A 17,310-nucleotide genomic window follows, 5' to 3' on the forward strand; every position below is an offset into this window, starting at 1 on the left:
ATTGTCTGTTGTTTTGTATTATTTTTTTGGCCTTTGGCAATTTTTTTCCATATGAGGGGAACCTTTGTTTACTTTTTTCCTCTGTAGTGCGGATTGCTTTTGTTACCCATGAAGTCCACATTTGGAAAGTAATACTTTAATTGGAGATTTCCGACCGGCAAACATGCTTGTTTACTAGTATCTTGAGATCATTGAAGATGTTGAAAATTCGACAGAAATCAGTTCGAAGCTTCCAATGTTTTACAATGTCGGTGGAAGCTTTGTTGGTTGTCATTATGAGCACTTTGGTTACCCACAAAGATTGTCTGTATGGAATTAAGTACATTTTCAATCGGACTCGAACTCACAACATACAGTACCTAGAAGCACTCTCACTCACATACTCGAAAGTAGCTCTTGAGTTGGAGTAATCTGACCCGCAGCCCTACTTGTTTAACTTGAGATGTAGATGTGAAAATAGGTGATGAAACAGTTTTGTGCACCCATGGAAGTGTAGTGTGAGGTGACGAGTGAGTGTTGCCCTTTTCCCTGTCCTTTTCCGGTGAGTATTGTCAAGGACACGGCCATGTGCCGGCGCTCTTGGGCCAAAAAATTAAAACTGCCGCAAGAGCACAAACATTTCCAAAAGTGGCTGAATCGTTGCGTTTCTTTCCTTGAAATTCAATAAATAAACTTGCTTTGCAGATTGGGCTGATATTCAATCAAACTATGAATGACTGACGTGCACACTCAGCACAAATATGTGACCTGCCATTTCATTTTTGCATATTCACCAAATAAGGCAACAACTGACCTGCCTGTACTTTTTGCACAAATGCCAAAATCGGATCTGCATGTATTTTCTGAAGTTTACTGGATTTTGCATTGAGTTAAGAATATATATCTGTGCATGATGTTAAAACATGGGCATGGTTACATCACTCACATGAACATGATAACAGATTTCAGTTTAGATACCATAAGGTCAGACCAGGTTGGACTATGTTCAAAATCCTTTTTTTTTTCTTCAATGATGTCTTTGTGGTTTCTGACAAAATTTCCCTTTACCATATTTTGTGGTCAGTGCACGGGGAGCTCTGACAGATTTAGACAACTGAAGGGATGCACCGAGATAGTTACAAAGACTGGGTAGGTCCCAGCTATGAGTGAAACATAGCTTATATTTAAGCAATAATGCACACCCAGCAACGATATACCACAAGATTTTGACCAGTTCACGACATATATGCATGAGCGATAGCGAGTGCATATATGAAGTGAACTGGTCAAAATCAAGTGGTATACCGTCGCTTGGTGTGATTTATTGCTATTATATCATAACAATATATAGAAATTCTGGCATGGAACGTCAAAAACGGATTTTTGCTCAAACTGAGAGCTCGCGCGTGTGCCAGCCGTGGTAAATCGCCCATATACCGCGGTTCTTTTCACATCTCGACCAATCAGATCACTGTATTTGCACCAGCAATATACTGGTATGATATAATGATGATATGATATAATAGTAATAAATTACACCCAGGGACAGTATACCACTCAGTTTTGACCAGTTCACTGCATATATGCACTTCGCTATCCCTTGTGCATATAAATCGTGAACTGGTCAAAATCTTGTGGTATACCATCGATTGGTGTGCTTTATTGCTTAAATATTTAACCATGAATATACACAAAGAGAGGTATCAGTAGATTTGGGAAGACTCTCAGAGAATTACCAAAATTAAGATATATGTATCACCTGAAATTTTCATGCTATACTCTAATAAAGTAATAATTTACTAATATATTTCACTTAAAAATATTACTTCACAGTTAAAAATTACATTACAGGTTTAATCAACAGAGATCATTTTCAAATTATATACAGACTATGAACCTGAACATAAATAAACAGGAAAGCTATCCAAAGTTACATCAGTAAATAAAATATAACAACCCAATTGAAGAAGATATGTTTTGAATTAAAAGTTCACAACTTTGAACTACAAATCAAATGTAAATAAAATTTAAGATATTAAAAGACCAGAGTGGTTCATCTCTGAGCAAAATATACAATATTGATGAATGTGAAAGAGTTGTACAATCTAGCATGTGTAAGTACTCATGTTATATTTCTGAGAGGAAAATATTATACCAAGTTCCCAAATTCAATAATTACATTAGAAAAAATTGACAGAATTTGTTCACTGTTTATTCTATCTGATTCCTATAAATCTTTAAGTGTGAACAACTTTTAATATTCATCTCAAATAATTTTTTAGTTAACGACCATTTTCAATTAAAACACTTTGATTTGCCGCGTTTCTGGACATGATTCTCAGCGACTTGACTCCCTGACACCCCCAATCACTTGCATATGGGTTCTGCTAAACCAACATAAACAATAGGCTTACAACCATTGTCATAGCAAAAAAGTGTTAAATTTCAACACATGATGTGAGTGGATGCTGTGACTGGACATGCGAAAAGCAAAAGTGTCACAGAACTGATTTCTAACATGCAACTTAAAATATGAAATCTGCACAACTTTGCAATCAAATTTGATTTCAAAAAGTTTCATCTTGTAGTCTTTTACAATTCAGTACACTCACTGCAACATCGACTAAATACATTTGATACAGCATACATGATACACAAAGGAGAAAATAATTGCTTTGAAATTTCAGTTTGAATACATGAGTACCTTCATGGTTAACTTGCTTATCTGCATCAGTGCGCCCTCTATGGTGATACATGAATGTACACGTATAGAAATGTCACATCACAGGGTCAGTCATGACATTAGCAGAATAGGAATCACTGCAAACAGCAGGGCCTTCTCTGATCTCATAATTTTGCAGGAATACAGCATAACAGAGCATTTTCAGTTTCATCATATAGGTTTCAAGAGTTATGGTTCAATATGCATTGAATGGCACTTTTCATTGCGTGCTGTTTGTAGGATCATGGAATGATTGACCTTGTGATCTTCCAGTGCAAATTTTTACATCCATGCCTTCAAAGAGAATTCATGATTTTGATGTACCACCCACTTAAGGTAATTCATGCCTCGAAAGTGAAAGACTTAAATTTTGCTCAAACTTTCCTTGAGGAATATTTCAACCATTCTCTTTCAAAATCAAGAAAAAAAATCGGGGGTCACTGTGCAAATTTTGGTACTAGGGAAACAAATAACTCAAGATTTACCAATATTTGAAATTAAAAATGGCCGCCATTCCTGTTAACTCTATGGAGAAAAATGAAATTTTCAAATTTTGAAAAACTAAGTCAGTGAAAAGTTTTCTTACACCAAGAGCTTTAAAATGAACCCCACAAGTGGTATATCAGAAAGTAATTGTAAAAGTTTGAGTATCCAAATTTGTGTCCCCGAGGTGCATTCTACCTTAAGCCTGTGTTCTTTGACGATGGAGAAACTAACATGTGATATGTATCAGTATGAGGGCTAGAATATTCAAGGATATTTCAAGAACTTCCTCAATGGACTGAAAGAAGTACGACATTTTCATAATAGGATACACCAGTAAACATGGAATTCAATTGCTATGTTGCTTCTCTTTCTTAGAAAATGGTAGAAACAGAACTGACGAAAATACGTGTTATAGCCAAACAAGGGACTATGCACTCGAGGGCAGGTGACCATTTACCCAATGTTTGGAGGGCAAATCAGGTCTGCCTCAGGGTACACAGTCCCTTGTTTGGGCTACAATGTTTTTATTACATGCCTCTCTTACATATTTTTCACTAAAAATGTTTTGATTTTAAAATGACAATCACATGCTTCATTTCCATGTTAGATGAAAATCTGTTAAAAAAACCCCAATTTTTATGATAGAATGGTGCATTGATATTTACTATAAATTGATGTTATACAGTTTATTGATTTTTCACGCATATTTTTCTAAAAACCAGATTTCCTATGTATAACATGCAATTTGAACATTTTTAAATTCCAAAGTTGTAAAGTTGAAAATAATTCCGGTTCACTTTCAGCCAAATGATGACTATGTAGCCTGCAACATCATCAATGAGTTACCATTGAATTCTTTGGAGTGTCTGATGTTTGATATACAAGGCAAGTAATAAAGACAGAGTTTGGTCATTTTTGTTACCTCTATAAAATCTGCTGGCTTGTACAATGTTGTGATATGTATCCAACACAGTGGTTAACACTCAAATTATCTTTAGAAAGAGAAGAGCTAATGCATAATAGACATTGTATTTATATGTGGAATTATTAGTAACACATTCTGTAAATTTATGACATTGAAGACATGTTGGCAACTTTTTTGCAGCAAAACTTGTGAGTTTTGTATAAAAAATTCTGGGCGTCTATTCTTTTCAAAAATCTTGATTGAGCCCTTTCTGACAGTGATCATCCTTCAGTCGTATTTAAAAACTACTGAGAAATCCATGAAACAGTGGAAATGCATCAACCCTTTCAGGCCTAAACCCCTATATATAGGGGTAGCTCTGGTAAGTTACCAGAAAGTCAGGCCTGAAAAAGTTAATGATGATCCTATCTATATAGAGGAAAAAACAAACACTTTTATAGCGATGGAGAAAGTGTAAAATGTGTCAAAAACCAAATTCAAATGTACAGGTCATGAGAACATATATACAACCAACACCCAGAGTAAAAAACAAAAAAAAAAACAGACATGATATTTGATATGATTATCATCAAAATAAAATTACAGCAATTTTTGTTTTCTTATTATAAAACCTGCAGAGCGTGAGGATGATAAATTGAAAATGATTTTGCCACTTTCAGCCTTTCTAGTGAAACTGATTTATTGTGTAATATGACACCTGAACACATCAAAGTCTCTTCGTAAGCTTTAAGTTTCCAATGCTTTCAAATAAAATATCTCAACAAAAAATGATAAAACTACGTTCTGGCAGATTTTCATAACATTTACAATCTGTGATAAAAATATTAATAAAATGCAAGAAATCTAGTTCTTGCATGGTTTACATATATATATCAGCAATTTAAGTACATCATAATAAGAATATTTCTAAAAGATTTACCAGTAACATTTACAAATCCATTATAAATTTTCATTCAGTTGTGAAGTGTTTTGTTTCCAAATAATTTATATAACAATCAATATTACTATTTCATCAATATAAGACAAAAAATAAAGATTTTTACACAAGTTGATGATCGAATATCAAAGTTTGTTTTGATATGTAGCCACTTGATTCCAAACTTATAACAAAAAACAAAAAGACCGGGAAAAGGAAAGGAGAATAATGTACTTATGCTGTATTGCACCATTTCCAAGTTTCCAGCCATTCTCATATCTCAGTACTGTGCCTTTTTAGTCAAAGTCAGTTGTCCACTTGCATCAGCCATCAAACATAACAGATGAATTCCAGAGTTGAAGGAAGCACAACAAATACTGAAATTCAAAAAACCCAAAATATGTTACAATGAATATTTGTGTAATGACCTTTGGAATATTGTCATGTTCAGTTAAAAATATTGCCCTTAAAGAAAAGCAAACTACATATAACACTATAAAACATGTATGGAAGTCTATCATTGCTGAAAATTGATAGAGTCAAATCTTCACTTTTGATCTCTTTAGTTTTTCCCAATGAAATTTCAGCTGCAGCATTACAACCATTGTCAACAGATTGACCTGATTTCAACATCATGATCTTCGGACTTGTGACATCATAATCATGTAAATTGGGTCATCTACTTTGGTATAATTTACCAAAAATCAGGACACAGACTTAATTACCACACGTCTATGACCTGATTTTAATGTCAAAAGGTATGAATTTGAAAATGGGGCAATCTGCTGCTGATGAAGGTATAGCGCTGCAATGAAATTCAGTGAAAAAATATAGTGTGTTGAGATCGAAAGTTAAGATTTGATATGGACAATATAAAACACTTCAAAATTTTTATATCATTGACAATTGGGAATGTTTATAGTTCCATTCAATGGCATTTCCCTGCATTCTGGTCAAATTTGCTGAGAGAAAATTGGGCTTTACCAAAATTTCATTTTCAAAAAAATTGAATAGCGTAAACAAACTCTTTTAAAGTGGCAAATATGCCAATCAATTGCTGTAACCAGTGATATGATTGATAACATCCCAAACTTATTTCCAGGAATGTGTTTCAACAACTTCACAGTCTCCTGCAGATTTCACTTGATGTCAATTTGGTGTCAATGCAAGTTCTGGTGGCTAATTCAATTTCCTCCATAGGTGATCTCTGCTGCACACGGACAACTACAGACATATACAGAAATTGTACACAATTTGCCTTACAAAAATAAATGCATTTACAATTAATAGTAGCTATACATATCTTCTGGGGTACATTTGGACAGAAGTGGATCGACTCACTGTTCACATGGTTAGTGTGCAAGCTAAGTGTCCAAAATATTGATGGTTCAGCCCGAGATTGAAAATTTTTGGGAAATTTCAGCTCACCTTCCATCCTCATATGCAGTTAATGATGTTAATGGACCAGCGCCATCTAGAGACAAACTGCAAACACATTCTACAAGAAGAAGAAGGGAACGAGACAGCAAGATACATTGTGTAAGACATGCAGTAGGGTTGCTGGACAAAAACATGGCAAGAGATAACAGCAAGGAGAGCGTCTTCCAAAGCCAACAGATAGGATCCACTCTTTGTTTAGGAAGTCATGCACTTTGTTTTGTTACTTGCTGGTTTTTATTTCTTTAAGAAGGCAGCAGGTGTAGTATACATTGCACAATACATGCTGACATGGTATAGACTTGCGTAAAGCTCAACATGTAAAGTATGTACGAATACAAATATAAGCATGGAAAACAGAAGTGAGATATTATTTCCAAAGATTTTAAAATTCTGAATAGCTTTATAACACCTTATAGTATATAAAATTACTGATTTTGTGTTTTCAGACAGCGCTGAAAGCTGAAGCATTCATGCCAAAGATTATTAAATACTTTTGTTAGAAGTGATCCCTTTCCTTAATGAAAGTGCTGGAAACCAAGAAAGCAATCTTGTATTTCTGAAAATAATGAAGATGGGTAACAACACATCTAGTATTTGAGCTTTAGATTTCATAGATTCCAGGGAAGATTGTAATTGTAAGAAATACACAACCTAAAGGACATGAAGTCTTTGAATATTTGTTCACTACTATCTATGGATATAACAGACATTGTCATGGCACTAAAAGAACACATGGTATTTTTATAGTGGTACACTATACTTTTACTATACTCTTTCATCACACAATGTAAATGGTAAATAAACAATTCTTCAGTCTGTGACACTGCGATATCCAGAAATGGAAATGTTAGTCTTTATAAGGTAAGTTTTGAAGGATATAACTGCATATTTATATTAACACACAGTACATGTACAAAAATAAAAATGTTTGCTACCAATTATCATTCATTCCCCATCCCCCTCTCACACACACACACACACACACACACACACTCTCTCTCTCTCTCTCTCTCTCTCTCTCTCTCTCTCTCTCTCCACATGTACGTGTATACCAATCAGGTTATGAATGTTCAAACTTACAATGTATATTAAAGGCTTGTGGCCTTGGACTGTTGTTTAAAATTCACTTCTTTATAAATTCCAAAATGACTGTTTCAGTTTTTACCTTTTGTGTCCCTATTCCATATCTTGACAGTGGAATCATGTGAAGATGTTGCTATCAATGGAGCAGGCTGGTATGGTATTGATGGCAAGAACAGACAACATCCGGTGGTCTGATTGTGTCCTTTATATTCACACACTCCTCTGTTCTGTCTCAGATCCCACAGCTACACAAGACAATGTTATATTTCAAATTTTCATTCAGCATGAATCATATATAAGTGTAACACAGTATGTGTAGGTGTTACTTTATTCTATAAAATGACATGAAAATTTGAAATTTGTACAAAAGCTGACAAGGCCATTAATAACCTGACATACACAGACTTACACGGACTACAAATTTTGTAAAGGATTCAGATACTTAAAGATACTGAATTTCAGAATTTATGGTTATTTAGGCCAAAAAATAGATTTGATTCTACCAGTAGTCAGTGTGTGCATCACAACAAACAAATCAACAATTTTTTTTGTTGGTGCCTTCAGAGGGTCAAATGTTCACAAGGTATGACTCTGATCCTTTTAAACTATGAACGCACCTCGGGGACAGACTTTCGGACTCTCAAACTTTTACAGTTCTTTTCTGATATACCACATGTGGGGGTTCATTTTAAAGGTCTTGGTGAAAGAAAACTTTTCACCGGCTTAGTTTTTTGAAAATCGAAAATTTTTATTTTTCGCAATAGAGTTAACACAGGGATGGCGGCCATTTTGAATTTCTAATATCAGTAAATCTTGGGTTATTTGTTTCTCTAGTACCAAAATTTGCACGGTGACCCCCTATTTTTATTCTTGATTTTGAAAGAGAATGATTGAAAGATTCCTTGAGGAAAGTTAGAGCAAAAGTTTAAGTCTTTCACTTTCGAGGTGCATATTACCTTAAAAAACTATGAATATTCCCACAATCCATTGCTCAACAAACAGCTAGCATATCCTCAACTTTGCACAGGAGTCTGGATAAAATGTAGTGTGAGATTGCTCATCACTGAGCCGGTGTTGTGCAAATTTAGATACTTTGTGTCCCTATTAAATCACGCACTTACTGTTGATGAAAAATGCTTACTGTACAATGTTTGATCAAAAGTCAACATTTAAAAGGCTCAAGCTCTGCGTTTTTTGTATATTCTTTTGATGATAAATAGTTTGAAACTAGAAGTAATTTATGTTATTGCATTTACCAAATGATGTATAACGGACAGTTACAGTACTTGTGATGTAACGGTAACAGTGTTTTTCATAAACATAAATCTTTTCATAGTTGCATCTGAGAAAATGATCATGAAACCCTCTTGGTGCCTTTCACTGTGCATATCATGAGTGTGTAGTAGTTTTGCACATGCACATACACTGGACTATGCCGTACACTGCATGAAACTACACAGATTCAATTTTACTTCAATGATAATGTCCACAGCAGCTTTAAATCAACATGATCCTAGGGGGTCCTATTACTTCGAAGAGCAATGGATTCCCCTTCAGACCAAGCCCAGAGTTCTTCAAACATGCCTAATCAAATTGAAAATCCAAGGAAATAACGACTGAATAGATTGAATGCTATGACAGACCATAGACCCTCGAGGGTCTATGGACAGACTCACTGTAGTTTCACAACCTTGTCCATCAAATCCATTACTACTTGTAACACAATAGTTTCCATCACTGCTAACATCACAACAGGTCTGAATGTATTGCTTCTTGGGAAACACATGGCTTTCTTCTAAGGTCCTGGTGTCCCATATTCTGAAAAATAATCAATCAAACATTAAAACGTTATACACATTTAGAAGCCAGGGTACTAAGGCCCCAGTTCAGAAAATGCATGGAAATGGAAACAAGGGGTTCTCCAAAGAGGGATTTTAAGGGATCAGCCACCCCTCTGTTTTTGGAGCAACCTATTCATATTTTAATAACCATACAAAAGAATACATTTTCACGATAAAAGAATATGCTAATTAAGTATTGTTATGCAAATTGAACATCCCCATGTTTTTTCTAAGCTGTAGAGAACATTGTAATACCATGAAATTCAATTGGTGTTGTTGATGCTGCAAACTATCTTACTGTGTGATGTTCCTTGCAAAATCATAACAGTTTCATGTGGTTTCTTAATAACCTGTCCACCCCCACATCCCTGTAGACAGATCCACACACACAATTGATAACAATATGGTTGGGCCAAACCGTGGTGGTGAAAGGGTTAAAGTAACCTTCACGGCTTGACCTTGACAAAATTGAAGTCAAAGTAATCCCTTTATCAATTATTTACCTTAAACATTTATCTTCACTGGTCTGTGCCACAGATTCTTCATGTGAAATCCATTTAACGTAGGTGATCAGGTTTCTTGAGATATGTCTTTGTAATGAGCATATACCAGTCTCAACGTCCCACAGTTTGATATAATTGTCTCTTGATCCTGTACATAGTAGTGTGTTATCTAGTGAAGCAAATATCAACAACATACAATATAAACTGTGTATCCTGTAACAGTAGCATGTTATCTAGCAAAGCAGATATCAACAACATACAATATTGATTGCTTTTTTGATATCTCCTGATTGCTGTTAATCTACGTACCTCTATACTACTACTATGCTCATATTGGATGATGGTCATTCCTTGACAATCAGATCACAAACTTGATATTTTCTGATTGGTATATTCAGCGTGAAATCATACATGCTTACCTGGATTAATGGTCGTTCCCATGACAACCAGGTCATGACCTTGATATTTCCTGATTGGTGTATTTTGTGCACCACCACACTGCCATAGATACACAGTCCTGTCTCTGGATGCACTAAACACACCATTTACTTTGCTACCATAGACAACCTAGTAGTTGACGAAGTACAATGTCAGAGAATTTGGTCATCACTTCAATTTCAAATGAGAAATGTGTGTGTGTGTAATTCAAAATATTTTCATTCATAATAACATATAATGAAATAAGCTTACTTTTGTAACTATTTCATCAACTTGACACAAATTTGCATGATCGCACGTTAGATATTGATATTTGATAAACAAAAACCTAAAAATTGTTATCTTTGACAAATTTTTTCCGAACAGAAATTCTTATTTTTTGTCCCAGCAATTTTGCTTCAAACATGTACAGTTGTGTAACTATGTTAAAAACTGAGTACTTTAAAATGCTTCACAATTCAGTGAGTAGATTAATACAATCTTGAACTTAAAGTTGATTATATAATACAGAAATCAAAATTTTCTAGTGCTGCTGTTTTGATGAAAGAAGGCTGAGATTCAACATACCCTGGTAACATCTCTGTCATGTCCAATCCATTTTTGTTGTACTTTGTTTTCTAACCAGTTGTACTGTACAATAGTCTATCAATAGAGTGGTGGAAAATAGATTAATTTCTTCATTAACACACATATAGGTAATAGGTGAAACAGGGTTCAATAATTTTTAAATCTTAAATACTTGATACACACTTCCTAACTCCTTCATGGCATAAATGTTAAATTTCAAACAGTTTATAGATCCCGAAAACAAAGACCAAAAGCAAATATTAACTTTTTTATACTTTCGTACTGGTCCAATTTGGAATGAGAAATAGTATCTCTGTGAAGATATTGTCAAAAATATAAGTACTGGTAATTATAGACTGATTTGACAAGATTGCCACACTGTGTCCAGGACTCACTGATCTACTGATTCAAGCAAAAAAATTATAAAAAAAATCAATGTCAAGAATCAAACCAATGATATATAAAAAACTTCATGACACAAGTCAATACATATTAAGAGAAATTGAAATTTGGTCTTGTCAAGATTTTTATAGAATTATTTTACCAAGAATTATATAACAGCTTTGTCAATACCAGTGAATTTTGTGACATACCCAGATTATTACTCTGAATGTACCCGATTATCCAGTATTGTGGCCCAAGATGTTTTCTACATCTACTAATTCCCTGTCATGGCCAAACTACATGTATAGAACAGTAGCAATAATGTACCCCCTCCTGCCCCACAATGGGCTTGAGTTAACTTTGCACTCCATAATGTACTCAGCTTCGCCTTGTATATTACCATATGTTGTGCAAACTTTCCTTGCATCCATTATGGTCCAGAAAGGGGTATATAAGTGTGTAAATCACTTTCAAATTGCCTTTCAATCATGATATTCCCAGATAGACCCTCCCACTGACAAGTTGTCAAATATCAAACTTCCTCATTTCCCAATTCCTACTTTAAATTGAGGCTGCCCTTATGTTTTCAGATGCTGTACAAATTGTGGCAAAGTTGTGTATAGTCATTATTTCAGATGCAAGAGAGTTTTCACTTCAGTGAAGACTACCATAATCAGACAAAAGAACCTGACAGAGACAAATCATTTTGTGTACAATCTGCACTAAGACTGTTCAAACCAAAGTCCTGTGGTTGGAGGGACTTTGTTCAAACCATTGAAATAATAACGGTACCTTATCTGCACTTCCTGAAATGCTGATTCCAGGGCCTACTTTGTCAACACATGTGACATTGTCAGAATGAATTGTTGTAAGTTTCTGTACATCATTGCAGACTGGTCTCTCTGACCTGGTGTCCCTGTAAACAAGAAAAGTGACGGTTAATGTACAACACAAAGTACACTGCTATGAATGAATAGTGTTACCATGAAACTATTCAGTGCCCAATGAATGTGATGTTTTCATTGATTTTAAACATCACATGAAATGCTTAGCCAAAACATCGTCCCAGCTCCAGAAAACAACAGTCTAATTATCCAGGAGATGTTAAAACACAATGACATTATCTTGTCTTGATCTGATAACTATACATTAAATTTCTCTGAAGCATTTATTTTTAAAGTTGCAAATTCAACTGCACTAGTGAGTCATTCACATTGTCCTGTAAAATTTCCTACAGTAGCTGCTTGATAGTCAAAACATTGTATCCTTTCAGAATGCTTCATCTTACCATGGGAGTAGAAAATATTTTATTTTTAACTTAAAAACAGTCCAATGGATAATACAAGAGGCCCTATAACTTTCAAAAGTTTTGAACACTTTGAGTCATTTCAGGAATTTCTTGGAATATCCTCAGGGTCAGTCTCTTACAAATAGATGTCACACACAAAACTTCTGGAATCAAAGAGAATTTATTCAGGAAGCGTTGTGTAAAAGTTCAGGCCATAGGATAGGTAGTCTGACTCTCAAAGATGCATATCTATCATTTCCCAAAGAAATTGAAGAACATATACCGGGTACTGTATTTGCTTCCAGCTACATGTAGCTGTTAATTTCTTCAACTATAATATGCTTGGCTGGAATCCGGCGATCTGATTGGCTGGAGCCTGAGTTTATATTCTCAACAAGAAGACCTGCACGCTGCGTAACATTTTCAAGCTCACGCAAATATTGAATTCCAGAATTTTAGTCTGGTGCAGCTTGATGGACCCACAAATTAAGAGTTTGTATAAGCAGCGACTGTGATGTAACAACAACATAATTTTTTAAAGTTCTTTTAAGGTAGAACGCACCTCGGGGACAGAAATTCGGGCCTTCAAATTTTATCAATTTTCTTCTGACCTACTACTTGTGGGGGCTCATTTTGAAGCTCTTGGCGAAAGAAAAATTTTCACCGTCTTAGTTTTTTGAAAATCGAAAATTTTATTTTTTCCCATAGAGTTAACACAGGGATGGCGGCCATTTTGAATTTCAAATATCGAGAAATCGCAAGTTATTTGTCTCTCTAGTACCAAAGTTTGCACGGTGACCCCTGATTTTTATTCTTGCTTTGGTAAGAGAATGGTTCAAAGTTTCACTGAGGAAAATATGAGCAAAAGTTTAAGTCTTTCACTTTCGAGGTGCATATTACCTTAAGCGTTTTTTAAAGTAACATTCTTCACTGAGTTCGATGCAGGGTTCGATGTGTAATCAATCGCGTATTGTATGGAATCAACTGTGCATGCACGTGTTCGAAATGTTCTTTTTAGAGTTTGTGTTGAGGCTGGGCTCCTGAACCCTTGTTCAAACTTCGGTCCTAAATAACAACATTGTCCGCTTCTATTTAATTTTGGCATATTATAATGAGGTTGTAAATGGTGAGCTCAAGTATTTGGTAGCGGATATAAGACCTCTGGGGTGAAATTAGCATATTTGGGTGAAATACTGTAATTAACTCGCTTTGCTAGGTGATTCCTGCCAAATATGCTAATTTTCACCGCAGAGGTCTTGATATCTGCAACCAAAACCCTCGCTTGCCGTTTGTAACCTCTAATTAAAAATGGGAAACAAATCTAAATTGAGTAATATGAGGTTCATGTTATGGCTTCCCATCATGCACCAACCAATTGTGACAGCCAATGGTACACCGTTCCTAACCCTGACTGGGTCTACTACAGACACAAAGGAATCAGCACACAAAACATGGCTATCCTTTACATGTGACAATGTTGATTATGGAATGAACCTTGTGCATGGTACAAACAAATATAGATACAAATTATGCTAACTGCACCAAAGAAGTTTTAATTTTAATAGTCATGGTATGGTGGCAGAAGCAGTATTATGGACACCTTTTTTAACTTTGCACAAGCTCTTCGTAATGGAATGGCAGAGCTGTATGTTTTAGCCGCTAGCTGGTAACATACAGACCTACCATGGCCATGCAGAGCTAGAGTTACACTAGCTGTAGTACAGTAGCTTGAGATTTTGCCTAGGGTAGTGTGTTGGGCAGCCAAAACCACAGCCATCTAACCTACAAACCTTGGCAAGTCTTTGTTTCCCCTCCATGCCTTTTTCCATATGTACACACTCTACAGTACTGAAGCAAGGAGTTTAAGGTAGAACACACCGCGGGGACAAATATTCGGATTCAAACTTTTACAATGCTTTTCTGATATACCACTTATGGCAGTTAATTTTAAAGCTCTTGGTGTAAGAAAACTTTTCAATTCAACAGCTTAGGTTTTAGAAATTTGAAAATTTTGTTTTTCTCCATAGAGTTAAGGTCTTGTGAAGAGTAAGACTGAAATTTTTGTTGCTTGTTTATTTTGACAAATAAAATGATCTAAAAATATTTGCATCGGAAATTTTCAAAACTCAGCTCCCAGTTCGAAATAAAGGCCCTAGCAATGCCCTTGGCAACAAAGATACAAATCTTCAGTATCGTCCTTGTTTGAAGCCTTCACTCAAAGCTTCATTTAACATTGGGCCAATCTTTGGCAAAGGTACTGCACAAACGCGTTATACGGGCCAACACTACAGAGCCAACATGTCAGAAAATCTAGTGTATGGCCAGTGGGCTGCAATAGCGTTGATCGCAATTTTGGTTTGTTACTAAATATAGCTGCACGCACATGACTTTCAGACAAATATGCTGAAATTCGGACAAGTTTTGTCGTTGTATGCATGACTGTTGTTGCAACTTGTAGTCTCAGTCATTCATACAAATAAGTGTGACCCTAAATAGCCATTCTAACACTCGGATTTATTTTCGTCGTTCATGCGGAAAATGCGGACAAATATTTATTTATGCATATTAATGAGAGAGAACAGTGACGTCATTTGTGATCAGCGCTATTATTGCAACTACATTCTGGTAGTCTTGTTGGGTCAAGCCGCCATAGTAGATCGGGTCATTGTGGTGCAATGTATTGGGGATTTTCGACGGCATCTGGTTCATACATGTATGGACCGACGTACATGACTACTTCTACTTCTTCTTCATCTGCTAACATTTGTTCATCCTCAGAAGTCAATAAACACTGTCCTTGTCATGGCACTCAACAGAAGCCGCCATTGTGTTCCAGGCAAGCACAGTTCTCCAACTGACATCACACATCTGGGTTTGATTTTTTCGCGGGAAAATTCTCGACCGCGGAGTGACGTCAGTAGGTGAAACGCATACGAGCGAGGTGAATGAGAGATCAGACGATACAGAAGAGCGAATGATACAGAAATTGTGTCGAAAAAAGCAGAACTTGAAGTTATGTCATTTATGTATATTGAAACTTTTAATATTGCTTTGGTGGTTGAAAATCCGAACTTCAATTATTTGTTTGCACGGCGCTGTGACGCAAAAATGACGTAAAAAACCGCAAGTCCCCGGATGACCCGCAGATGAGAGTATGACTAAACTTTGGAAACATGCAATTTTTTCAGTAATTACACACTTAAACCATATTTCTGCAGTTATTATTGTATTTGTGCCTTTCCATGCAACAGCAATTTTGTAAGACCTTTGAACATACAGGGATGGTGGCCATATTGAATTTTAATTCTTGGTTAACGTTTAGCGCAGCTTGGGTTATTTGTTTCTCTAGTACCAAAATTTGCATGGTGACCCCCGATTTTTATTCTTGATTTTGAAAGAGAATGGTTGAAAGATTCCTCAAGGCAAGTTTGAGCAAAGTTTAAGTGTTTCACTTTCGAGGTGCATACTACCTTAACTATAGATACCCTGGTAGTGATACATTGAACTGTTTGGTACTAAGTAAATCGATAATAACAACACAAGACATACTATGTAGAACTTTCGCAACCGTGGTAAATTTATACACTTATCGAGTAATATTACAGGCGTAGACGATATCAAAGTCTCGTTGATAAACACAGACAGTTACCATGGCATGTCTGAAGCCATATTACCATGGAGACATCCGCAGTCGTTCCGCGCTACCGTGGAATTTATGTTCGACATATTATTTTCATATTCTGATATGCTTACCCGTATTTCGATGGTCTTTTCACCTTACTGTGACGTTTACCCATGTTCCCAATGTGGTGGACGTTGCGAACCCGGTCGATTTGGCTGAATTATCGTTACATTTTTTTTGCGAATGGGACCGTATAATATATTTGAAAGCCCGGGTATCCCCGCCAAGAACCGACGCGCGGACGCTGAGGTCAAAGTTTATCTTGGACCATACCATCTAATAGCGTAGGGTGCGCAGCATTATCAGCGCAGAGTGCACGCAGTGATCTTTTACTTGCATGTACATACGCAACCGGCAAATACTACAGCTGCTGGGGCAGTAATCAGTAAAAATGAACCTCGTGTACGCTGCTTCTTAATTAATAATGACTAATGCACATAATTTTTGATGAAAATATCTCATTCTGGCCTTAACCACTAATTCACCTCATTAATTACGCAATTATCATATTGCAGACTAATAAAAGTTTACATTTTTCTCGCATATGTCTCAGTATTGGAAATTGCTCCTGAAAGACAAAGTTCTGCGCTCTACGAAAATTATTTTTACTAGTCAACTGATTAGGTTATAACCAAAATTATTTTAGAATATTTATTATCATACCCTTCAATTTTGTTCATATTTCTACATTGCAGTATGGAAGTATTTACGCATACACATTAGTTTTCTGTCAAATAAAAAAGACATTTCTGAGAATTAACCGCACATGTTGGGGTTAATATCTTTCACTGTCGTTCTCCGCCATTTTCAAGACAGTACAACTGTAAACTCGGACATGCCTAAAAGCATATGGGATACGTTCAGATAGTCACATTGATATGTTTACATGTGTAACCGTGTAGTCGGGCGATCTACCGGCGAGGGCGCACACATGAATTCGCTTTAAATTTTAGATCGCCAACCTAGAGGGCCGGACTAGGCCTGGGTTTTTCACTTTGCGTGTGAGAGAGAGAGAGAGAGAGAGAGAGAGAGAGAGAGAGAGAGAGAGAGAGAGAG

General features: G+C 35.9%; 1 protein-coding gene across 1 annotated transcript; it reads right to left on the bottom strand.

Moving 5' to 3' along the window:
• Window positions 1–1,578: 1,578 nt before the first annotated feature.
• LOC139152626 (WD repeat-containing protein 31-like) lies at window positions 1,579–16,509 on the bottom strand. Its single transcript, XM_070725874.1, has 9 exons — window positions 16,326–16,509; window positions 12,077–12,200; window positions 10,901–10,975; window positions 10,315–10,462; window positions 9,896–10,064; window positions 9,228–9,369; window positions 7,634–7,796; window positions 6,457–6,526; window positions 1,579–5,405 (listed from the first exon to the last, which is right to left on the bottom strand). The coding sequence occupies exons 1-9, from the start codon at window positions 16,367–16,369 to the stop codon at window positions 5,309–5,311; spliced, it is 1,032 nt and encodes a 343-aa protein (XP_070581975.1). The 5' UTR covers window positions 16,370–16,509; the 3' UTR covers window positions 1,579–5,308.
• Window positions 16,510–17,310: the final 801 nt, after the last annotated feature.

Source organism: Ptychodera flava, chromosome 16 (genome assembly GCF_041260155.1).
Source record: "Ptychodera flava strain L36383 chromosome 16, AS_Pfla_20210202, whole genome shotgun sequence".
Classification (NCBI taxonomy): domain Eukaryota; kingdom Metazoa; phylum Hemichordata; class Enteropneusta; family Ptychoderidae; genus Ptychodera; species Ptychodera flava.

What these genes read in the sequence shown, in the direction of transcription:
- LOC139152626 (XM_070725874.1), bottom strand. Translation starts at nt 16,369, where the DNA reads ATGGGTAAACGTCACAGTAAGGTGAAAAGACCATCGAAATACGG. An exon ending in TTTCAGGAAGTGCAGATAAG is followed by an intron (nt 10,976 to 12,076) that starts GTACCGTTATTA and finishes CTCTATTGATAG; the next exon opens with ACTATTGTACAGTACAACTG. An exon ending in ATGGAATAGGGACACAAAAG is followed by an intron (nt 6,527 to 7,633) that starts GTAAAAACTGAA and finishes TTCTTCTTGTAG; the next exon opens with AATGTGTTTGCAGTTTGTCT.